The following is a 25,264-nucleotide window of genomic DNA, read 5'->3' as shown; positions in this document are numbered from 1 at the left end:
TACATGAAAAACGTGTATACTTACTGCATTTGAATCATTTTAACCATATGTAACCACCTGCATATGTGTTTGGGGGGAAAAAAGTCTTTGATTTTGCCACCCCATTTGATTTCTTTGCCACCCTCATGCCACCCTAAGAAAATTTCTCTAGATCCGCCCCTGCCCCCACCACGATGCCGCCCTGGGCAACCGCCCGTGTCGCCCGTATCAAAAACCGCTACTGACTACATGCTTTATAGGCTACACTTTTCTCAGACATGCATGAACATTTTCACACTTTTCTCTTTTGTTTAAACACTCTTAAAGTTCAACCCATCATAGAAACATAAGTCCAGCATTACAAAATTCGTGGGCAGATTTATATAAATTCGACAAGCTAAACGCATTCTGTAGTGTACAGCAGTGTTCCGCAACCTTTTTTGCACCACGGACCAGTTTAATGTCAAACAATATTTTCACGGACCGGCCTTTAAGGTGGTGCAGATAAATACAACAAAATAAAATGATACAAACAAAGACAAAAACGGTGGTATTTTGTAAATACAATAATAAACGCGAATTCGGCTGTGTAATTGTGTAACTTTATGAGCAGCATCCTCCTTAAATGCGCCAACAACATTGAGAGTAACGTCCTCCTCTCTGCTTCTTGATACTCTCTGGTCGCTATGGTAACGCGTAAATAGTTCTTTCAAAATAAGACACACGACCACAACACGGGAAAAGATCCAGGGAAACCAACTCAACGGACCGGTACTGGTCCGTGGCCCTGTTGGGGACCGCTGCTGTACAGGAGACTGTACTAGGTTGATTGACAATGGTCTACAGCAATCACAACGCACAACACAATCTAGCTACTGTAAAAAAATAAATAAAATACATAATAATAATAATTGAAACAGTCTGCGAAAGGTGAACCGCGTTATTGTGAGGGACCACTACAATAATTTCCAGTAGCACTGCTGATATATGAAATGGTGAGTTTTGAGGTTGTCTTCAAACAAGTGCATTGTACTAGTAATGACTAGTTTATATTTATGAAACAACCTTTATGCAGTAAATGTAGCAAAAAAACAAATACATAACACATGGATACTTTTGGCCACGAACAAGCTGAAGGAATGGTGATTTTTTTTTATTTATTAAACCCAGAGTTTAAAAAAAAAACAAACACTTAGAACCAAATTTATTTTGAAGTTACGTGTTTCCAGTTAGTGTGGAGGTCACGTGTTTCCGGTTAGTGTGGCAGTCGCAATATGGCGCTCCCCAGTGGCTGCAGCCAGGTGCTCTTGTACTGGACTGCAAAAAAATAACACCTCCGTGTTATTTCGGGTAATTTTAATCCATTTTTGCCAACAAGTCAGCCTTTATCTCCTAGACTTTTCTATGTGAAACGGCTCTGCTTCTTCTTTGTGGCCTCAGCACCAAGCTGACAAGCTCTCACAGCTGTTTATGGTGAGTCCATGAAATGATGGCACAAGATGCCGAGTGATGCCACAGCTCTGGGGTCGCTCCAAGAGATATTCTGGCACGTTATGAGAGCTTGGTCCACGTTGCCAGCAAAAAGTCAAACTCGTTGAATCACCTGGTAATTATATTCACATTATTCATTCACTTTGTCCTTTTGAATTTTCTAGCTTATCATAGATTGTAGTTGAGCCAGTGGCTCCTTCACTTGTTGTTTCTGTATTTTCCTCAGTGATCTCTGTGTCAGATCTTTTGCTACTTCTGCCTCGTTAGGCAATAATGATGCTTGTAAGGCAAGTTGTGTATTTACGGTTCTGGAGGTCAGGCTTACTGAATTGGAGACCCAGCTCCGCACCCTGGAAAATCCTTTCCACACCCCTGCAGAGAAAGATAGCTTTGCTACCATTAGCGCTGACCCAAGCATATAAGAATAATGAAAAATCTGTTATTATCAGTTGCATTTATCTAATATTAAAAAAAACCCAAAAAAATTCAATTTCACCTATTTTATTTTTTCAAATTTTCAGTGTATTGCTGTATAGGGTATACACAGGGTTCCTTATGATTTTTTCTTGATATTATTTTAATAAAATGAAACTCTGGAAATGCAGAGTGTTTCCAGACTTGTACACCATTTCTTTTTACTGTGCACTAACAGTCTATTAAGACCAGGAGACTTGATAGGGCCATTTAAAGGTCACAAAATTTACTTCAGAATATTTGCAAAATTTGCCACTCAAAGTGTTTCTCATGTCAGTGTGAGTAATGCTGGTCTCATGGCCCGTCTGTGTAAACTTCAAAGATAAAAACAAAACACAGTGGCTGCAGTGGACATTTTACTGTTTTTAATGCTCTTTTTAATGCACTCAGCAAACTCTGCTTGACCATAAAACCAGCTTAAGACATCACTGATGTTTTAAAGCACAAGCTCAACCTTGACATCCATATTGGCCTTATACGGCTCCAGTAGGGGGCGTACTTCTTCAGCCAGGAACGTTTTCACCTGAAGAAGAGGAGCAGGAACAAGAAAAGAAACTATCATCAAGGCTTGGCTGAAAACATTCATCTGTTGTCAGACTGAACAAAAATAAGGCTGTTCATGCTGTACCTGCTGTGGAGCACGCCCAATAAAGGTCTTGGGGTCCAGCAAAGCATCCAGCTGCCCTAAAATGGGTGCAAAGTAGGGGTCTCGCTGGATTCTGGCCAGTAGGTCATTGTCTCCACCTTCCTGTTTAACCACAGCTGCTGCCTCTTGGGAGAGAACACGGATTTTCTCGTGGCACTCCTGAAGGAGACACAGGAAAAAACAGAAACATTAAGGTGGAGCTGACTTTAACAGCCATGTTGTTAGGTCTCCATGTCAAGTTTGGTTATTGGTAATCAGCTTCTTCATTTACATGGTCAAAACACTGGTTACTAGTCAGTAAGATGATCTCACTTCAGTCATCTGTTTTTCTGGTTACCGCTGGCATTTTCTGCCCAGTAAACCATCTCTCCTGATCAAGCAAAAATGCATTCATCCAGTTATGGTCAAAACTTTTATTATTGTGTCCATTCTGACTCAGAGGAGAATTCCTCACAGGGTATTTTCTCCTACCTGTCTGTTGCCTCCTGCCTTCACTATCGCCATAATGATGTTCTCTGTGGCCATGAAGGGCAGCTCGTGGCGGATGTGTCTCTCGATGACTTTGGGGTAGACCACAAGACCCTCTGTGATGTTCTGCAGCGTGCTGAGGATGATGTCTGCTGTCAGGAAGGACTCGGGCAGGGAGATCCTCCTGCACAGGAGCAAGGCAGGGAAGAGAGGAAAGAAACCATCAGTAACAACAAGTAACAGCTTTTTACTCAACCACTGAATCCTGAGTAACAATGTAATGTAATGTAATGTAACCATTAAACACAATTATGTACATAGTCTTTTACTCTTGATTTCTTTACTTTTTTCCCTTTAGGTTCTCTTTTTTTTCTTCTTCTTCTTTTTTTTTTGGCTTTATGGCCATGATTCATGTCTTAGCTGATTGGCTTGGTTCAAGGCCTAAAACTCTTGAAGATTTCCTGAAGTGTCAGTGGAAAAAATGAAGGAGAAATCCACTTTTAAAACCAGAGTCCTTACAAAAGTGGGCAGTCATTGTGGCACTCCATAAAAGCTACTGTGGGCAAAAACTATAGGCCTGTTACCAACAGATAGCTCTCGACACTAGCCTAATTTAAATTAAGCTGCAACTTCTAACAGGAAAATCATCCATCCATTAATCTTCTTGTTATCTGGGGCCACAGCTACCTCCTCCAGCTTATTCTGGGGCAGCTGAGAGATATCATTTCTCCAGTGTGTCCTGGGTCTGCCCAGGGGCCTCCTCGTGGTGGGACATGCCCAGAACACCGCGCCCAGGAGGCATCCTTGTCAGATGCCCAAACCACCTCAACTGGCTCCTTTCAATGTGGAGGAGCAGCGGCTCTTCTCTGAGCCCCTCCTGGATGGCCGAACTGAAACCCCTATTTCTAAGGGAGAGACCAACCACCCTTAGAGATGGTAGCTGGTCATGTGACCGCTACAGCTCCCACATCACTGCAGCACCAATCCATTTGTCGATCTCCTGCTCCCCTCTCTCGTCACTAGTGAACAAGACCCCAAGATACTTAAACTCATCCACTTTGGGCAGTTACTCATCCCTGACCCTGGCACTCCACCCTTGTCCGGCTGACCGCAATGAGTGAAAAATATAGGGAAGAGTTCTCCCTGCCCAGGTTAGGGTTACCGGAGCCCCACCCTGGGAGTCAGTCCTGGGGAGGGTGCCAGAGGGCAAGTGTCTCGTGACCGGGCTTTGGCCCATGGGGCCCGGCTGGGCACACCCCGAAGAGGAGAAATGGACCCACCCTCCTCTAGGCCCACCACCTGCAGGAGGCACCTTAGGGGTCAGGTGCAGTGTTTTCCAGGCAGTGGCCAAGGGCGGAAACCAGGACGGACCGATCCACGGTTACTGAGACTAGCGAGGAAGGATATCATATTAGCACTAATTTAGCAGTGAACACAACTGTTTCACCTTGGTTTATCTTATTTTTTTTTACTATTGAACTATTCAACTTTTTTAATATTTCAGCTATTTTTACATTATGTTTAACCAACAATTTTACTTCTTCCATATGTCTGTGAAGGTTCTCAGTCATCCAGGTCATTGTAGTCAAAGGAGCTTGCAAAGAAAAGCGTCTGGACTTCTTTAAGTTACTTGAAGACGTTTCACCTCTCATCCGAGAGGCTTCTTCAGTTCTAAGGTCAAATGGTGGAGAGTCCCAGATATAACCCTACTGGGAGTGTCCCCCCACAGAGGGACAAAAGGACCCCCTGATGATCCTCTAATCGCCTGAGCCAAGGTGTGGAACTGGGTGTGGGTCCCAATCAGCCAGAGTTTCGGGTGGGTTCATTGTGAAACCTGGCCCCACCTTATCATGCGAATTCCTGAGGTCAGATGGCCCAGGGTGTGAGTGGGCGTTAAGGCGTCTGGGAAGGGATCTCAAAACTGGATTATAGATGGCAGAGAGTTGGTGTCGTAAACCACCGCCTCTGTTCAAAGATGGTCGCTCACAGTGGACATAGATGGCTTCTTTCACTCCTCTTTCAAACCATCTGTCCTCTCTGTCCAAAATGTGAACATTGGCATCCTCGAAAGAGTGTCCTTTATCCTTAAGATGCAGATGGACAGCTGAATCTTGTCCTGTGGAGGTCGCTCTTCTGTGTTGTGCCATGCGCTTGTGAAGTGGCTGTTTGGTCTCTCCAATGTAGAGGTCTGGGCATTCCTCGCTGCACTGTACGGCATACACCACATTGTTAAGTCTGTGTTTTGGCGTTTTGTCTTTCGGGTGAACCAGTTTTTGTCTGAGTGTGTTGCTGGGTCTGAAGTACACCGGGATGTCATGCTTGGAGAAAACCCTCCTGAGTTTCTCTGATACACCGGCTACATAGGGGATGACAATGTTGTTGCGCCTGTCCTTCTTATCCTCCCTCGCTGGTGTCTGATCTTCTTTTCTGTGCCTCTGTGCTGACTTTAAAAACGCCCATTTAGGATAGCCGCACATTTTGAGTGCTTCCTTTACATGTGTGTGTTCCTTCTTTTTCCCTTCAGGCTTAGAGGGAACATGTTCTGCCCGGTGGTGTAGGGTCCTAATTACTCCAAGTTTGTGTTCCAGAGGGTGATGGGAGTCAAACAGGAGGTACTGGTCCGTGTGTGTGGGCTTCCGGTAAACTTCGATGTTGAGGTTGCCATTCTCTTCAATGTGCACAGCGCAGTCCAGGAAAGGCAAACAGTCATCCTTCGTGTCTTCCCTGGTGAACTTGATGTTTTTATCCACAGCGTTGATGTGCGCAGTGAAGGATTCCACTTCTTGTGTCTTGATTTTGACCCAGGTGTCGTCTACATATCTGTACCAGTGGCTGGGTACTCTTCCTTTGAAAGAGCCAAGAGCCTTGCTTTCCACTTCCTCCATGTAAAGGTTGGCTACAATAGGTGACACGGGGGAGCCCATGGCACAGCCATGTTTTTGTCTGTAATAGCCTTCGTTGTATTTGAAATATGTGGTGGTGAGGCAGAGGTCTAACAGTGTGCAAATCTGATTGGGTGTGAAGTTGGTCCTGTCCTCCAAGGAGTTGTCTTCTTGTAGTCGTTTTCTGACAGTCTCCACTGCCTCCGTGGTGGGTATGCAAGTGAAGAGAGAGACTACATCAAAGGACACTATGGTTTCATCTGGATCCAGAGTAAGTTTCTGGACCTTGTCAGTGAAATCGGTGGAGTTCTTGATGTGTTGTGGGGTGTTCCCCACGAGAGGAGCAAGGATGGTAGCAAGGTGTTTTGCAATGTTATAAGTGGCTGAGTTTATGCTACTGACTATGGGTCTGAGTGGGACAGCTTCCTTGTGGATTTTTGGAAGTCCGTAAATGCAGGGTATGGCATCCCCTGGGTAAAGGCGGTGATAAGTAAGGCGGTCAATGATTTTGTCCTTTTCCAAGTCTTGAAGGCAAGCTATAACTTTCTTTTTGTAGCTGCTTGTGGGGTCTCGCTTTAAGGCTTCGTAGGTATTGTTGTCACTGAGGAGAGTAGTGATCTTTGTATGGTAATCTGTAGTGTTTAGGACCACGGTGCATCTTCCCTTATCCGCTGGTAAAACAGTGATGTTGTGGTCTTTGCTCAGGGAAGCGATGGCCTTCTTTTCCTGTATTGTGAGGTTGGACGGAGGGACTTTGGCACTGGAGAGGGTGGCTGAGACTTTCATCCTGATTTGCTCTGCTTCTGTCTGTGATAATTTATTAATCCGAATGGCAGATTCTGTGGCTGTGATGAGGTCCACTATGGGCAACTGTTGTGGAGAAATGGCAAAATTGAGACCTTTGGCTAATACTCTCTTTTCAGGTTCAGTGAGATTCCTGTCTGAAAAGTTCTTAACCCATTTCTCCTGACTGTCTTCAGGTGTGTTTTCTTCTATGGGTTGTGTAGGTTCAGATTCAGAATGAGGAGTGTGTGTTTTTGAAAGCAAGGTGTGAAATTTCCTGCGTTGTCTTTCTTTTCCTTTCGAGTGTTGGGCCCGCTGAGCCTTGTCCACAAACTTGTAAACCTCTTCTAAGATTGGAGAGGGTAGAAGGGTTTCCAGTTCCTGCAGAGTCTGGCTGATCTTGATCTGGAGGGCATCTATAGTGAAATGGTCCATTTCACTATAGATGCCCTCCAGATTGTGGACAAGGCTCAGCGGGCCCAACACTCGAAAGGAAAAGAAAGACAACGCAGGAAATTTCACACCTTGCTTTCAAAAACACACACTCCTCATTCTGAATCTGAACCTACACAACCCATAGAAGAAAACACACCTGAAGACAGTCAGGAGAAATGGGTTAAGAACTTTTCAGACAGGAATCTCACTGAACCTGAAAAGAGAGTATTAGCCAAAGGTCTCAATTTTGCCATTTCTCCACAACAGTTGCCCATAGTGGACCTCATCACAGCCACAGAATCTGCCATTCGGATTAATAAATTATCACAGACAGAAGCAGAGCAAATCAGGATGAAAGTCTCAGCCACCCTCTCCAGTGCCAAAGTCCCTCCGTCCAACCTCACAATACAGGAAAAGAAGGCCGTCGCTTCCCTGAGCAAAGACCACAACATCACTGTTTTACCAGCGGATAAGGGAAGATGCACCGTGGTCCTAAACACTACAGATTACCATACAAAGATCACTACTCTCCTCAGTGACAACAATACCTACGAAGCCTTAAAGCGAGACCCCACAAGCAGCTACAAAAAGAAAGTTATAGCTTGCCTTCAAGACTTGGAAAAGGACAAAATCATTGACCGCCTTACTTATCACCGCCTTTACCCAGGGGATGCCATACCCTGCATTTACGGACTTCCAAAAATCCACAAGGAAGCTGTCCCACTCAGACCCATAGTCAGTAGCATAAACTCAGCCACTTATAACATTGCAAAACACCTTGCTACCATCCTTGCTCCTCTCGTGGGGAACACCCCACAACACATCAAGAACTCCACCGATTTCACTGACAAGGTCCAGAAACTTACTCTGGATCCAGATGAAACCATAGTGTCCTTTGATGTAGTCTCTCTCTTCACTTGCATACCCACCACGGAGGCAGTGGAGACTGTCAGAAAACGACTACAAGAAGACAACTCCTTGGAGGACAGGACCAACTTCACACCCGATCAGATTTGCACACTGTTAGACCTCTGCCTCACCACTACATATTTCAAACACAACGAAGGCTATTACAGACAAAAACATGGCTGTGCCATGGGCTCCCCCGTGTCACCTATTGTAGCCAACCTTTACATGGAGGAAGTGGAAAGCAAGGCTCTTGGCTCTTTCAAAGGAAGAGTACCCAGCCACTGGTACAGATATGTAGACGACACCTGGGTCAAAATCAAGACACAAGAAGTGGAATCCTTCACTGCGCACATCAACGCTGTGGATAAAAACATCAAGTTCACCAGGGAAGACACGAAGGATGACTGTTTGCCTTTCCTGGACTGCGCTGTGCACATTGAAGAGAATGGCAACCTCAACATCGAAGTTTACCGGAAGCCCACACACACGGACCAGTACCTCCTGTTTGACTCCCATCACCCTCTGGAACACAAACTTGGAGTAATTAGGACCCTACACCACCGGGCAGAACATGTTCCCTCTAAGCCTGAAGGGAAAAGGAAGGAACACACACATGTAAAGGAAGCACTCAAAATGTGCGGCTATCCTAAATGGGCGTTTTTAAAGTCAGCAAAGAGGCACAGAAAAGAAGATCAGACACCAGCGAGGGAGGATAAGAAGGACAGGCGCAACAACATTGTCATCCCCTATGTAGCCGGTGTATCAGAGAAACTCAGGAGGGTTTTCTCCAAGCATGACATCCCGGTGTACTTCAGACCCAGCAACACACTCAGACAAAAACTGGTTCACCCGAAAGACAAAACGCCAAAACACAGACTTAACAATGTGGTGTATGCCGTACAGTGCAGCGAGGAATGCCCAGACCTCTACATTGGAGAGACCAAACAGCCACTTCACAAGCGCATGGCACAACACAGAAGAGCGACCTCCACAGGACAAGATTCAGCTGTCCATCTGCATCTTAAGGATAAAGGACACTCTTTCGAGGATGCCAATGTTCACATTTTGGACAGAGAGGACAGATGGTTTGAAAGAGGAGTGAAAGAAGCCATCTATGTCCACTGTGAGCGACCATCTTTGAACAGAGGCGGTGGTTTACGACACCAACTCTCTGCCATCTATAATCCAGTTTTGAGATCCCTTCCCAGACGCCTTAACGCCCACTCACACCCTGGGCCATCTGACCTCAGGAATTCGCATGATAAGGTGGGGCCAGGTTTCACAATGAACCCACCCGAAACTCTGGCTGATTGGGACCCACACCCAGTTCCACACCTTGGCTCAGGCGATTAGAGGATCATCAGGGGGTCCTTTTGTCCCTCTGTGGGGGGACACTCCCACTAGGGTTATATCTGGGACTCTCCACCATTTGACCTTAGAACTGAAGAAGCCTCTCGGATGAGAGGTGAAACGTCTTCAAGTAACTTAAAGAAGTCCAGACGCTTTTCTTTGCAAGCTCCTTTGACTACTTCTTCCATACTACCATACAATTGTAAAATGTTAAGCTTTTGTTCTCTCAGTTATAGGATTCTTTGTTCCTCTCAAGTCTTTAATTTTTTAACAAGAAGACCTTGCTGATGCAGAAGCAACACTCGTAACTGAGAATCATTGTTCACTACTACATATTGTACGCTTCTACATTTTTGTGATATCTACTTCACAGAGGAGAACTGCATCATATCAAATTCACAGCAGTGTAAGTGTGTCTTTGTGGTCTGACCTGTTGGCGCTATCATCCAGTGTCCTCTCCAGCCACTGGACTGAGGCAGTCTGCAGGGGACCGGCCATCAACGCAATCAGATGTCGGGCCAAGCTACAGCAGCGTTCTGCACGCATGGGGTTCCTCTTGTAGGGCATAGCACTGGAACCTGGAAGAGGAGCGGGCAAAGCTTTAGGCTGAGGCACAGTTTACAGTTAAAAAGTGCTTTTGAATGAGCGAACGTACCAATCTGCTCCTTCTCAAAAGGTTCCTCAATCTCTTTTAGGATGGCCAGCAGGCGGATGTCTGTGCAGATCTACAGCAGATAACAGCATAAAGTGTACACTCTGTTAGATCAGCTTTTTGAAGCTCAAGACCCAAGTTTCTTTAACCACCACTAAATTGAGACATTTCCTCACCTTGTGCACAGAAGCTCCCAAACCAGCGAGCGCAGACAGGCAGTCTATGTCCACTTTACAATTGTACGTCTGTCCAGTCACCAGGTAGGCTCTGGATAAGAATGGAACAAATTAGTTATAGCCCGTGTTTCAAACTGTTCCTGCTTGGACCATATTAAAAAAATATATGTCAGTCAATGTTGGAGACAGGAGTTTGATACTTACTTCTTAAAGCCAGCCATCTCTGTCACCATCTTGTCAAGCTCTTCCACCTGGTGGCACAAAAGGAAAACTGACATTAAAAAGTCATCACAATACGGTGCTGTGGGACTTCAGAAATCACCCACGTGGTTCTTATGGTTGTTTATACCTTGTCATGGTCCCCCTGAAAGAGCTGCAGGAAGCTGGCCTGGGTGCCTGTGGTCTCCTTGACTCCACAGAAACGAAGATCATCGCGAGCTCGCTCCAGGTTCCTCACATCCATCACCAAATCCTGCAGCCACACACACGCTCGCTTCCCCACTGTGGTCAACTGGGCAGGCCTGTACAGAGAGGAGGAGAGGGGCACAGTGAGTGTGTTTGACATCAGAGTTAGACAGCGCCATCAACCTGATGAAGGCATATGAAAACACGGCAGCTGCAGTCGGACTCACTGGAAGTGTGTAAAGCCGAGCGTGGGGAGTTCAGCGTATTCCTCTGCAAAGTTTGCCAGCCGGTCGATGACTCTGGCCAGCTGCAGGAAAAACAAGCCTTTAATGATGCAAATCAGGGTGTCAAACTTATTTTACATCGTGGGCTACAAACAGCCAACTTTGATCTTTAGCTCCCAGAAGCAGTGAAGATGCATAATAAATGTGACCAATATGTTGCATAGCCTGTCCTGTAATCTTTAAATATAATTTTTCAGGAATTCAATTCAATGAAAATCTCCTGTTATTATTTTTAATGGACTCACTGTAAAAACAAAACTAGCTGACAAGCTTGTTTGATATTAATATATTCATTTGCACTGTTTTCATAGAATTTCTGGACAAACAGGTGAGCCTCACCTTAGGCAAGAGGATGTTGAAGCCATCACGCAACGCAATGAGATCCTGAAGAAGACAAACGACAAACATGAGAAGCTTTAAAGAGTCAAAACTCATCACTGCTGGGTTTATTTGTGCAATAGTCATACTTACAGTATTGTCTCCCACATAGCATGACGTAGCTCCGAGGTGGATGATGGGAGCAGCTGTGGGGCAGCAGTGTGCAAAGGTGTGGATGTGCGCCATGACATCGTGCCTCAGCTTTCGCTCTTCTTCAGCCGCCATGGCAAAGTCAATGTCCTCTGCATGGCTCTCCATCTCTGCAATCTGAGCATCAGTGATGGGCAGACCCAGATCCTGAGGAGGAGAACATTGAACACAGAGACATGATGACAAACAGGAAGAGTTCCTACAAGCAACTCGTAAAGTTTAGAGCTGGCAAAACAAAAGTGTTTGTAGTTACAGAATGAATTTTGAACCATTTCCTGCAGGGTTTCATTCATTTTCAGAGTTTACTTATAAGCTGCTTCCTACGTACTTAGTACACAACAGCATTTAGCCAGAGTTACTGTTGCTAATTTTCCCACTTGAAGAGCTTTTCGTTCATCACAGTAACATTAGCTGTCGAGAGAGCAGCAGCTTGGTTCTTTACTTTTAAGATATTCATTTATCAACAGTTACAAATACAAATATGTTTTTATATAGATACAAGTTTTATTATAAATGCACATATTTGCAGCATTGGCTCTTCTGTTGATGAAAAGGATGTTTGGGTAAAAGTCACACAGTGACTTGCATTGCTAAGCTGATAGCAAACAGCCTGCTGTTTATTAGTCATTAGTCTGTCTGTCAGCATGTCTTTTCTCCACTTTTGATCATCGTGCTGTCCTCGTGAGGAGGCACAGGCATTCAATATCCTGATTAGACTGGACTATATTCTGTTGGGACACCGTAGTCACGTGATTCCTACCTCACTACAGATTGGTTCCAGCCAAATAAGTACCTCTCTCCTGTCAAAAGGGTCATAGGTCAGACTGTAAGCAGGTCAAACAAACCTCAGTGCCGAAGACACCACAAAGACAACAGCATTTCGCCAGAGTTACTGTTAATAATTTTGACACTGGAAGAGCTGTTTTCTCATCACAGTAACATTCACTTCTATTTTCACACAGCAGCAGCGGCTCTAAATGACTCTGCACGAGGAGCGTGTCAAAGTTCACGTGGCTCTGTTATGGGAAAATACAAACTGCAGATTTTCAATTTTAGAATCTCATAATAATGTTGACAGATGTTCATTTAAATTATGACCAACTGCAAGTTCTGTCGTGTTCAAATTTTTCAGAAGGAATTTCAGGAGAATGTTCTGTCATTTAATAAGATTTAATTTGCATTGGCAGTTGAAATTACAAGTTTACACAGCGCTGTGGGCCTTCATGTGAAATCAAGGGTCTGGTTCACAAAAACAATAACCTTAAAACGGGCTTTACGAAAACAAAGATTATCCTGGCTATCTTGCTCCCACAAGAATGTGGCATTCTCACTCCTCGTACATCTGTGACCTTGTCTGGTATCTGCTCCATCCGCTGTAAGAGACAGAAGAAAAAGACACCTCCCTGCCCTGCCTTGATAATCTTATGTTATTATCCGTTGCTCTTCTACTGATTCTAAGTTCTGGTTCAGAATATCTTGTCCGGACTCTCTGACCCAGAGACTTATAGAAAACACATTATCTGTGTGTGTAAGCGTGTTGCTAACAACTCTTTGCACTATATATAATCACTCTCAATATATCATATATCAGTCCGGACAGTCAGGCTGAACAAAGCTTTCGACGTTCAACAGACGTAGTGCCAAATCGTATGAGCACATTTGCAGTGTGTATATAAAGTAAAGTAGCTTTGTTTAGTAGAAAAATCAAAAGTTTTAAAGCCTAAAGGTTCTAGCACAAAAACAGTGAGACTGAATTGTGGAACATATAAAAATCAGCAGATCGTTATATCAAACCTTCTCAGCTTTGGCGAGATAAATCCACAGCTTCCTCCAGGTGGTGAACTTCTTTTTGTCGCTGAAGTTGTAGCTCATTTCTTTGCTGGCGTATCTGGACACCAGAGGTGAGCGATACTTATTCATCTCTTCTGCTCCGGCCATGGTTGCTAGAAACGTGAAAATAACGAGGTCTTCAGCTTCTCCCCTCCCCCCCCCCCCCCCCCCTTCCCCCCTTTTGCAGCTCTGGAGGTCAGGCTCACTAAATTGGAGACCAAATTTTGTACAGATAAGAAAATGTACAGAGATGTGTGTGTGTGTGTGTGTGTGTGTGTGTGTGTGTGTGTGTGTGTGTGTGTGTGTGTGTGTGTGTGTGTGTGTGTGTGTGTGTGTGTGCTAGATAGACTTCAGCAGACAATCAAGGACAGAGCTGGCCCAGATGCCTGTCTGCTTGCCTTTTCTCCAGTTTTGATCATCACGTGCTGTCTACGTGAGGAAGCACACACATACTAGAGTGTGGTAGAACCTCCTTAAAAGAGTCTTGTTCGTCCCAAATGATCTCAGCCACTGTAGCAGGTGAAGACAACTTAGACCCTATTTGCAAAGTGCATTTGTATTCGTGCACCAATCCAGTTTGTTATTGAGGTGAACACCCAGGTATTTGTACTCCTCCACTATTTCAATGTCCAAACCCTGGATGTTCACTGGTGTAATATGGGGTGACTTCTTGCTGAAGTCAATCACCAGCTCCGTCTTGCTGGCGTTGATGCGAAGATGCTTCTGTTCACACCAGCTGACAAAATCATTGATGCCCCCCCCTTATTCCAGTTCGTTTCCCTCCGACCCCCGGCACCATGATGGCGGTGTCATCTGAGAACTTGGCAAATGTCCGTGTTATACCTGAAGAAGAGGAAAGACAGCTGTCCCGAGCATTTAAGAATCATGAAAAATCTGTGGTTATCAGCTGCATTTATCTGATATTAAAACATTCACAAAAATGCAATTTCATGCATTTTATTTTTCAATTTTTCATTATATTTTTCTGTTTATGTTGTATAGGCTATATACAGGGTTCCTTAATTTTTTCTATTATTATTTTAATAAAATGCAACTCTGGAACTGCCGAATATTTTCTGACTTATACACCATTTCTTTTTAATGTATACTAACAGTATGTTAAGACCAAGATACTTGATAGGACTCTATAAAGGTTGCAGACTTTACTTCAGAATATATGCAAACTCAAAGTGTCACCTAAAGAAAATCAAGAGTATTTCAAATATCTACAACTTCCTTCAAAAAACTGACAGAGATTTACACTTAAAATGTTTGAAGCTGAAGCTCCGGCATATGTGTCAAAAAAAAAAATCAACACTCTGCTTCAGAAACACCGACGCTTGGTTCGGCTGAACAACGTCACGTGATCAATGACTTCCGAAGCTTCGTTCGGCACGTCACTGATTCTGTACCTGGTTCAATGGTTTAAAAGAAACGGAGTCATTGGCGAGGTTTATGCTGTGTTCTGGTGGTGATTTTGTGCGAGTGGTGGCGAACCAGTGTGCGACATAATTAGAGACACGGAGCCAAGAAGAGGTGACGCCCTATTCCTACGTAAACGGCTACCAAACAGCCATCATAATTCGCCATACAATGAACAGGACAAATAAAGAATTGACAATGACTAATTAATATTGTGCTGAACACACGCTCTTTTCTGGAATACTCTCACTTATTTATAACCACCCCTGTTAATCCTTGATATTTATAATTAAGTGATCTGTATATATTAGTGCTATTTCTTAAATGTGTAAAATCTGTAACATAAGGTACTGTTTGGAGTTTAGTCTGTTACTGTTACTATTTTTACCATTTCTTCTTGGAGCAACTGTAATCCACATTATTTCCTTAAGGATTAATAACGTATTCTGATTCTGATTGTTTCAGGATGACCTGATCCAACGACACATCTGTTTACCTGAATCTTTTGCTCGTTTCTCCTCCTCTTCTTTTCTCTTTTTTCTAAACTGAGCACCTGATGGCTTTGAACTTCTCTTGTTCACTCCAGTATGAACACCCTCCATCCCCCAACCCGAGGATCACCACAACATAACCTAACAGACCTACACCTTAGTTCACAGATTTGCTTTGTCTAGGGTTTATTTCTGGGATTTCGTACAATCCAGGGTTCAAATCATGAATCCATAATGGACTTGGATTTACATCATTATGAGTGAAATGTGCTCTATTTGGAAGCAGCCGGCCCCTCTCCCCTTTCGACGGGTTGTGTGTGAGACTTTAAATCATCAAACTGTAAATTATAAATTTTAAATTGTTATTGATCCCTTTATCCCGAGTCCTAAAGTGTATATTTATTTTATTACTCTTCTTATATTTATTGTTTGTTTACGTGCACTGCTGTACTGTATGTAGCGGAGATGACAATAAAGTTTACGTTGACTTCAGCAGCGAGCAGGCGCACCGAGGGCTCTCGCGCTCACTTTTCGCGTATAGAATTTTGAAAAAACATCTGTGCAAATTATAAGTCTGTATCATAATGTCTGGTGTTTTCATGTTTGTTGGTTTGTTTTAATTTTGTTTTATTTTGCGAGTTGGTTATTAGATGCCGCTCCAGCCAGCCAGAGAATCCCCCGCCGCCCCGCCCTCTCCTCCCTGTGCCGCAAACAGCAGGCGCACCTCGCAAAAGGAGGGCGCCCTTACTCCCAGCAAACCCAATCGGTGCCTACGACATTCCCGATATGCGCTGGCATGATGTCGGGGCAGGATGAGTACGAGTAATTTTTTTTTTTTTTTTTTGCCGATGCCCGTGATGCCGCCCTCCACCATGACGCCGCCCCGGGCGTGTCGCCTGTATCAAAAACCGCTACTGCGACGATACATATAGTTATAATTGTAGAAGTTATAGCATATTATACAAAATTAGTTATTATTAGAATAGACATAACATAATTTGGATATCACATGATATCAAACAGAAGCTGTCAGCTCTGTAATGTGGGCAATCAATAATAAAGCAGTTCATTATTGCTGTAGATTCGAGCGGCTCTTCATATTTTTGACCACCAGATGTCACCAAACACGACTGTGTGTGAAAAGCTTCAAGTAATGAACAGTTTTTCAACATAAGTGCTAATGCTTCAGATAGTTTCATTTGGCCATCGCTATTGAAAATCTTTGCCGGGAGAGGGAGCGTGAAGCTGGGCGATTAATCCAGTGAGTGTGATCCGGTGTCCGAGTGGCGGAACCAGAGGGCTGTAGCACAAAGAAGAAAAGGTAAGTACATAGACTTGGGCGCTCATGAGTCGCAAGAGCCTGTTACCTACCTAGGTAAGCTGACACAGAGACAGCAAAACTGGTCTTAAATACCCTCAGTAGATTGCCCCAGATTAGCTCCAGGTGAGTTGGACATCTGAGGAGGTCATAGCTCGGACATCGGAGAATATGGAACTCAGTGGTAATTTACCAGCAGCGCACCCGGACCGTGACAACAGTTTCAGTAAGCGAACTCTAAATTTCTTCATCATCTCTAAAAAGTGAAAATCCCAACCCATTTTCTTATTTCCTTAAATACGAGCTCACCTTACTTATTTATAGTGTTTATTACTCCAGACAGGTCAGTCCCCCCTCATCCATCTGTAGCCTGCTTCGACCCAGATTACAGATATGGTGATAAATCCTTCTCTCCACATTATAATAATTGTTTTTTGTTTGTTTGTTAAAAAAACAGGGTCTGAATGTCCTCTGTTCACTTTTAATCTCATGCTTTGAACATCACCATCCTTTAAATAGCCGACTTCTGGTAGGATCACGTGGTCAAGTGGAAGGTGCCCTTTTTTTATGTGTGACGTGACTGTACAGACTTCAAAAACGCTGGGACGTCGAAGCGCTAACTTTGCCTCGATACATGAAAAGACGTCAACAAAACGTTTAAAACGTGTTATGATCGCTGCAATAAACACGAGTACGTCAGCGAAGAGTTTGGAGTCATATTAGCACTGTCACCCACACAGCAAATGTTGCTTCTTCTTTTTTAACCTTCTGACTTCCGTGATTTCTCTAGGTCCCCTGAACGTACCTCCCCATATAGCGGACATAATTCAACTGGTAAGGAGCCAAGAATGAGCTCAGACATTCAGGATGACTTTTCTGCTAAACGTGTCGTATTCTTCCGGCAGTATCCACTCTAAGGCGGCGAAGATTTGACTCCAAAGCGATCGGACAGCGTCTTACAGTCATCTGCTATTTATAGAAGCTCTTACTTATTATGTAAGCCGTTTCTTGTATCAAATTTAAATGTATTCATGCAGCATAAATCCACTTCCTGCCTCGCACAATACTCTCATGTCTAGAGGCGTCATATATATTATGAATAGCTGTGTTCATGCATGATGCAACATCTGGGGAGCACATCCAGCTGTAAGCCGAGCACAAAGTACTGACTCTCTCTCTCTCTGTCTATCCATCTTTCCGTCTGTCCACCTGACTGCAGTCTGCATACAGTGCCACACTGCTGCTGCTGCTGCTGCTGCTGTCGGCTGATACAAGCGAGTGGGAGGCACAGCTTCCTCTGTTTTCCCTCAAAAAAATGAACAGACATCTTATTGGAGCAGCTGCTGAAGGGGTGGATTTGGCTTCCAGTCTCCTGCATTGCACAATCTTTTCCCTCAGCTCGGACAGATAAAGAAGACAAAAGAAAGGAGGACTGGAAGGGGAGGAGGACTGGGAGCGGAGGGGATATATATGTATGTATCCATAAAGGAAAAGACTAGGAAGAGCCACGGTGAGGTGAAGGGGGTGTGAAAGAAAACAGATTACAAAAAAAAGAAGGACGGGAGAGGCTTAAGTACGAGGACATGAAGAGAGGAAGTGGCAGGGGCAGGAAACTGAAGATAGAGTGACTACACTGCAGCAGAATGAGGGTTAGAGTGAAAGCAAGAGCTGGGAAGCATTTGAGCTCCGCATCCGTGGCTTTCTGAAGAGACACGAAAAAAGAAGGCACCGTGGAGGTGAGACGGAGACGGAGGAGGGGGGCTGAGGAGGAGGAAGCCAGAGGTTCTACACACAAGATGGCTGCTGTGTCCTCTGCCTCTGACACTGGTAAGTGGCTTTTTAATATTTTGCCAGACACCTCACAGCGAGCTCGACATCATCACCTTTAGTTTAACAGCAGCATCCTTTTTCAAACGTCGGCTGGAGGCGGAAACTGTTGCTCGTGTCAACTTCTGTGATTGGTGGCATACATGGAAAGTCAGTGAGCATCATTAATCAATAAACTTCTCTCTGCATCTCATACTCTCCTCCGTCTCCTCCTCCTCATGGAGCACGCATCACTCCTCTGAGCATCTTCTGGATATTCAAATACTTCTCTGATGCCTTTGAAAAAAAGAAGAATCGAAACTCAGAGTGCGTCATGTTTTGAGTGGTGTGTCTGCCTCTGTTTTTCTGAAATCTGAGGACAGATGAAGAGATGAGGGATGCTGGGAGATCAGCCAAAGCGGGTCAGAGACGCGAATGAACGAGGAGCCAGGGAAAGAGACGAGGTATAAGGTAGCAAGCTTCTCAGATAAGATTAGAGCAGAGAGGGAATGGAAGGAGGGAGGCCAGGAAAGAAGGGGGGAATGTAGAATTGCGTTGCAGTGTGAAGGATGCAGAGGTGCAGTCATCTCCAAAACACAGTAGGACAACTGAATAGTGGGTTTAAACAAATTAAGATCCAAAATCTATTCAGACAGAATGTTAAAAGTATATACCTCTACCTAGGTTTGATCCCTGGCTCCTTCACCTTTGGACAAGATGCTGAACCCCGAGTTGCCTCTGATGCATCCATCAGATTATGGCTGTTTCTCAATAATCGAGTACGCTAGTCCGTACTTGATAGTCCATATTTCGGAAGTTCACACAGGAGTTCGGACTTCCCGAGAAGAGACATCGCAGCACCAGAGCTTTCGCTGCCATCCCCTTTTAATTTAAATGCGATTAATATTTGCAATGAAATTTACACATGATCTGGTAGATTTCTTTAAGAAAAAAAGGTAATTTATAAAAGTATTTTAAGCACTTTGGCAAAATTCGCTTTTACATATGTGTGTGACAATGTCAGATTATAAAAAAAGCACTTGTGTGTGTGAATGGGTTGTAAGAAAGCGTTTTAAGTGCTCAAATTGAGTAGAGAAGCACCGTTCTGATGTCACTGTGTTACAACAGGAGACCCCCGGGGCCGCCATCCCCCAGAGCGCAGATTGCTGCTCCTCGGGGGTCCACGGTCCGGTAAGACCTCCACTGCCAACAGCATCCTGGGAGATGAAGTCTTTGATGGTGCGACGGAGACTACACACAGCAACGTGGGCCACACTGAGATCTACGGCCGCCGCGTCACCGTGGTCGACACCCCGCCGTGGGCCATCCCCGCCAACCCGGGCGACGACGCCGAAGCTGACAACAACGACAACGCGGGGGCCGAGTCAGACAGCCCACACCGACCGCCGCCGAGCCTGGACAGCGAGGGCCCGTGCATGGGTGCCATTCTCTGCCCTCCGGGGCCGCACGCTATCCTTCTGGTGGTGTCGGTCACCCAGCCCTTCGCCGAGACTGAGCGGAGGGCTGCGGAGGAGCAGCTCGGCGCCCTCGGGGGAGGGACCTGGAGGTACTCCATGGTCCTGTTCACCGGGATAGACAAGCTGCCCAAGGGGGTTTTTATTGAGGAGCACATAGCAAACACCGGAGAGGCCCTGCAATGGCTGGTGGAGAGATGTGGAAGCAGGTATAACGTCAGTTTGCTATCTTCCTGTTTTTCCCAGTGTCTCCTCTGGTTTCTCAAAAGATACTTAATGTTTAGACTGTGCAGCAGGAGTTTGATAGATAACCTAAAGGGAAACGGCTGCAGATGTTGTGCTTCAAACCTGATTTACGCTGAACATGCCGCCTATGGAAAAAACAGTTGTGCAAATCTGATAACATCTCCAGCAGTATCATTTCAGTCAATTTTGGCTGCAAGCTTCAATAACAATAAAACTGAGTGTATGAAGCTTCAGGGTGGATTTTTAACTCTCCACATAAATGAGTGCCACGCTAAAACGTCTGCATCTGTTCACACTGGATTGGTTAGTTGGTGTTAAACATCAAACTGGCAGCACCAGAGACTGCTTAGCTTATAGTGAATGTAAGGTTCAAGATCTAAAGGTTCCTGATTTTCAGTTCAGTTTTGTCACCAACCAACAGCAACGCTGTCAGTAAGACAACAATTCTGACATTTTTGAAAACTGTGGAAAGTTTCTTTCAGGGCAAAAGGAAACTGTATGCTGCAGTTGTTATGTAGTTCTAAATAAATTTAATGTCATGCCCCTTTTAAAGCTGGTTTCCCCCCTGCAGGTACCACGCCTTTGATAACACTCGAAAAGAAACAGAAGAAAACACACAAGTACCCGAGCTGATGGAAAAAGTGGAGGAAATGATCACTGACAACCAAGGTTTGGCAGGATTTATTAAAGTAAAGACCATGTAAAGTTCATGAGTTGAGAAGCGTTTTAATTGTAGTTTTAATTAAAAACAGTAGGGAAACATCTCAAATGCTGGAAATGAAACACGTTTATGTTTTGTTTTTTCATGAATTTATATTAATTGTTGAAGCCAGCGACACAAATAAAAGACGACACCGATTATTTCACCAGTATCCTGTGGTGTTTATGTTTGAGGAAGGAACTGCCGTCGTTTTATTGTTCAGAGTTTCCTTTGTTGTATTTTGTTCACAATACCACAAATGTTTGTGGTCAGAACTGCAGTCGGGTTCATTTAACACCGGTCTCTGCCAGCGGCATTCTGGGATGTTGCTGAAAATAACATGGACTTCCCATGAAAATGCTTGAATGGCTTTATATGTGGCTTCAAACCCTGGATATAATCGTAACAGAGCCAGATGTGCAATGTGCATTAATATTCCCCTCCTCCTCACTCATGCTTGTTTATTTAATGTGTATTAAGAGCTGACACACAACAGTTCGGTGAATAATTTATCGGTGCTTTCATGCAGGATGGTACTTTGAGGTGAATGAGCTGATTTTGCTGGAGGAAGAACAAGCCCGGAGAGCTCTGGAGGAAGAAAGGATGAGGATGGAGGAGCACGCTCGACAGAGGGAGCAGATGATCGGAGGACCTCCCAGAGGTACGAGCGTTTGTGTGTGCTGAAGTGTGTAATTGAGTGAGTCATGAGGTGAAGGCGAGTTGAATTCACATGTGTCACGATTCTACCCTAGGGAAAACACCCCCCCCCCCCCCCCCCCCCCCCACCACCCCCACCCCACGAAATGGTGTTGTAGCAAATTGCTTACTCATTCCTGTTGAGCTTGCGTTGCTTTTTATTCAGAGTGTTTTCACTCTCTCCGCTTTGTTTATCTGACTACTCTTCTATTTCTCATCCTGTCCTCGTCATTCTGTTTAGAACTGAGGTTGCTGTTGCTGGGTTGGAAGGGTGTTGGAAAAAGCTCTGTGGGGAACTGCATCCTGGGCCGCCGCTACTTTGAATCAGGACAAGAGACAGAGCTGTGCCTCAGGCGGCAGGCGCTCGTGTCTGGTCGTCGGGTCACTATTGTAGACACGCCGGGCTGGGACTGGTTCTCGGTGAGGCGAACCCCTAAGCGAATCCGGCAGGAGTCCCAGCGCGGGGCTGCCCTCCTGCGGCCCGGACCCCACACCCTGCTGCTGGTCCTCCCCGTCGTCTCGTCCCTCACCGCCAGGAAGCGGCGAACGCTTGTGGCGCACATAGAGACTCTGTTTGGCGACAGCGCGTGCCTCCACACCATGGTGCTGTTCAGCTGTGGTGACTGGCTGGGACGCACGCCCATCGAGGAGCACATCCTCAGAGGCGGACGCGAGTTGCAGAGACTGTTGGAATACAGTGGGAACTATTACCACGTACTGGACAGTAAGACGCCTGGCAAAGACAGGAGTGTGTCGGTCCTGCTGGATAAGATTGAAGAGATGATCAGAGAGAACGGCGACAAGGCCTTCCTTCCCATACAGACAGAGTGGTGTAAGTCCTTTTTTTCTATATATTTTGCAACGATAGCTAATGTTCAATGGCTTTTGTCTCGTGTTGCAGTTGAAAAACACATCTGCTTATGAAAATTATGTACACTAATAAAGTGATGTTGCATTTGACAGTGAGCGAGGAGAGCTCCTACTCCTCTGACAACACCGAACCAGAGGACGACTGCCGGGGATGCCAGCTACAGTGACACAATTAAACTAAAGGGAAAAGTCTTTTTCCTCCTTGTGAGCCTTTTAACGGGGCATGAACATCACCTTATAAAACTAAAACCTCATTGAGATATTCCTCTCTAACTCTCAAGAGTTTCAGGGACAACAAAGGGTTCAGATGAGTAGGTCTGGAGAGTGAGACGTTTAAGACGAGCTCCTCGTGCCGAACAGCAGGAGAGATGTCCTGCTTCGAGCGACCTGAGCTCAAAAACACACCCCGAGCCTGCGAGCATGTCCACAGAAGTCAGCTGCTGCTAATCTTTGTAAATCTTTATTCCGTCCGCACTGATCAACTTTGTATTACGTGTTGCAAAAAAAGGGCAAAATCCAAACCAAAAAAGCTACACGTTTAAAAAAACAAACAAAAAAACCTGCAATGTCCGGTCAGATTTGAGGGTGGGATCACATGTGTCATTAGCAAGTTTTGGAAGATTGTTCCCTCTGATGTCAATCAGTTTGAATCAGAAAGGATTTACAAGCAAAAGAAAAAAGCTCAAGTGAAAGCAAGCTACTTAATACCAAATCCAAACATGGACAAAGTGTGCTGGAAATGCACGCACAACCTTCAGATGTTAAAAACAGGTTGTAACGCTTGCCTCTCACATTAGTGAGACTGAAATGATCTCCGTTAAAAATGCATTCGTCTCTGCTGCTCAGGGAGTCTGAGTTGGATTAATTTAAAAAGGGGCAAAATCTGGCACAGCCACAGAGACGCAGATTAATGTTGATTGCTTAAGTGTGGACGTGTGTCACATGTTAATCCAAATTTGGGCCTTTCTCCGAGTGTTTGTTTTAGTTTGCCGGGAGCTTAAAGGGAGTGAGTTTTTAAGAACCAACTAAAAAGCGTAAGTCATTTTTATCACACCTCTGCATTCATGCACAAGAGGAGCTGGGAAGACAGTTTAAAGAAGGCTGTGTCGAAACTTAGCGCAGCCTCAGATCCCCGTGGAGCACCCGGGCCAGCTCTGCTTGGCTGCTTATGGTCATGCACTCAGTGCGTGTATTGACAAGGCAGATTCAGCTACGTGCCTCAGCATCAAAGCGAGACAGCAGGAGCACACCCTGCAGCAGTAGCAGCAGGGCAGTATCCTATAGGCTACATCAAGCTTTCGCATGCTACAGAAACAGCATAACCTCATGAACCACTCAAGCTCTCATAGGGCTCTTAATACCTTGTAACTTTTTCTACATCCTTGAGCTATCAAACATCAGTAGTTTAAAAAAATACATATATATATAAATATATACAGCCATCAGAGGCATGTTAAGACAAAGCATGTGGAAAAATGAGTGCCTATAGAGCTGAAGGCAACCTCACTTCGTTCTTCTTGCTTGAATAAGCGATTTCTTTGGTATCACATCACATCCTTCTACCGTTACAACTGCAAAAAAAAAGAAAAGAAGAAAAAGGAGGGGATAAAATAGAATTCGCCCTCTGAAATAAAAACAAATACATAATATGTGACCGATAGCACTGCCATGCTGTAAAATGGAATTTTCTACAAATGATGTAGCCTGTAAATGAATCCGCAGCACTGCTCCCTCTCAACGCTTCAGCAACCTCTGTGCTTCATCTAGCCACATAGGCCACCGGCAGCGCTTAAGTGTGACACGCATGACTTTCACATTTTAATACGAGGACGTCCCGCGAGTCCCAAACCACCTCAGTATATCAAAAGTGTAGTAAACAGTGTAAAATGATGTACCATTTTAGGCTCTTAGTGAAGCATTTTTGCACTGTGTAAGTTCTACCACTTTACTGTAGCCAAAGTGACGTCCTTTTCTGTGGTCCCTCTTTATGTGGAGATTGCAACATCAGTACTTTGTTCATCCTGAGACAATGATAATAAAATATATGGATATATTGTGTATTTTTGGCTTTCGTCTTATTATTTAACTGTCATTTCAATTTGAATGCAATTCCTGTCTTTGAAGACAAAAGATCTCACTGTTTTACCTCTGAGAGGATCTGGTAGTGTGGTGATAGCATCACTAGGTGGCAGTGTAGTAAGCAAAATACTGCATGTGAAGATGAAGGCAGATAAAAATGAGCTCTGGAACGGTTTGTTTCAACTTGAGTAATAGTTGCATTACTGGGAAAGGAGATTATTCCAAAAATAATGCAAAAAAGGTAATTTCAGATCTGTTTTGCATTGGCAGACAAAAAGAGAGCCTAATAATTCTTGCTTCACTCTTGAAAAATGAGGGCATTTACACAAAGTTAGCAAAGGTTTTTGCCTGTAAGGAATATTTTGCCTATTAGTGCTGAACTGCTGTGACTTTGGCGCTTGTCCAGAGAGGTATGGTAAATAGTCCCTGAGCTATCTGGAAACGAGCCCAGGCCAATTACAGAGCGCACACCTAGGTCCCGTCGTAGGATGAATGCACACATTTCTGTTGGGTAACATTATTCGAGTTGTGCCTAGGTCAGCACCAGTCAGCACTCTCACTTTTTTCTCCCACTCTCCTGTACACTAACACAAATAAAAATATGCTCAATTACATGACCAGCATAAACTTTTGAACCACCTTAATGAGCTGCAGAGGGACTGAACATACTATTACATCTTTTGGGGTTGTATCATTAAGAGTATCCAATGTAGAAAAATCTGCCCAATCAAACGTGTTGTTATCCACTGGGAAATAAAGCAGCATCCAGATGTTTTTCGGGGGGGGGGGGGGGGGGGTTTGTGAATGCGAAACTGTCTTACCGTGTACTTATAAATAGAATTAACTTCACATGACTGTCACTTGAATAA

General features: G+C 44.6%; 2 protein-coding genes across 3 annotated transcripts; one reads left to right on the top strand and one right to left on the bottom strand.

Annotated features, from left to right (window-relative positions):
• Positions 1-2,321: 2,321 nt before the first annotated feature.
• Positions 2,322-13,412, bottom strand: LOC102790866 (adenylosuccinate lyase-like). Its single transcript, XM_087839653.1, has 12 exons — positions 13,257-13,412; positions 11,406-11,609; positions 11,274-11,318; positions 10,878-10,957; positions 10,595-10,766; positions 10,450-10,496; positions 10,246-10,336; positions 10,073-10,142; positions 9,848-9,995; positions 3,062-3,242; positions 2,573-2,749; positions 2,322-2,467 (listed from the first exon to the last, which is right to left on the bottom strand). Exons 1-12 carry the CDS (start codon positions 13,398-13,400, stop codon positions 2,381-2,383), a joined length of 1,446 nt encoding a protein of 481 aa, XP_087695779.1. The 5' UTR covers positions 13,401-13,412; the 3' UTR covers positions 2,322-2,380.
• Positions 13,413-17,224: 3,812 nt separating this feature from the next.
• Positions 17,225-24,374, top strand: si:dkey-110g7.8 (GTPase IMAP family member 8). Of its 2 annotated transcripts, XM_087839651.1 has the most exons (7): positions 17,225-17,519; positions 17,743-18,350; positions 19,458-20,013; positions 20,622-20,719; positions 21,280-21,411; positions 21,688-22,278; positions 22,410-24,374. In XM_087839651.1, exons 2-7 carry the CDS (start codon positions 18,320-18,322, stop codon positions 22,481-22,483), a joined length of 1,482 nt encoding a protein of 493 aa, XP_087695777.1. In that variant the 5' UTR covers positions 17,225-17,519; positions 17,743-18,319; the 3' UTR covers positions 22,484-24,374. The 2 variants fall into 2 exon arrangements, with proteins under 2 accessions (XP_087695777.1, XP_087695778.1); XM_087839652.1 differs by lacking the exon at positions 17,225-17,519 and having other exon boundaries at positions 17,548-18,350.
• The last annotated feature ends 890 nt before the right edge of the window (positions 24,375-25,264 follow it).

This window comes from Neolamprologus brichardi, chromosome 4 (assembly GCF_056152115.1).
Source record: "Neolamprologus brichardi isolate AB-2024 chromosome 4, ASM5615211v1, whole genome shotgun sequence".
Taxonomy (NCBI): Eukaryota; Metazoa; Chordata; class Actinopteri; order Cichliformes; family Cichlidae; genus Neolamprologus; species Neolamprologus brichardi.
The sequence above is the reverse complement of the archived record's forward strand: the minus strand, read 5'-3'. Positions and strand labels throughout refer to the sequence as shown.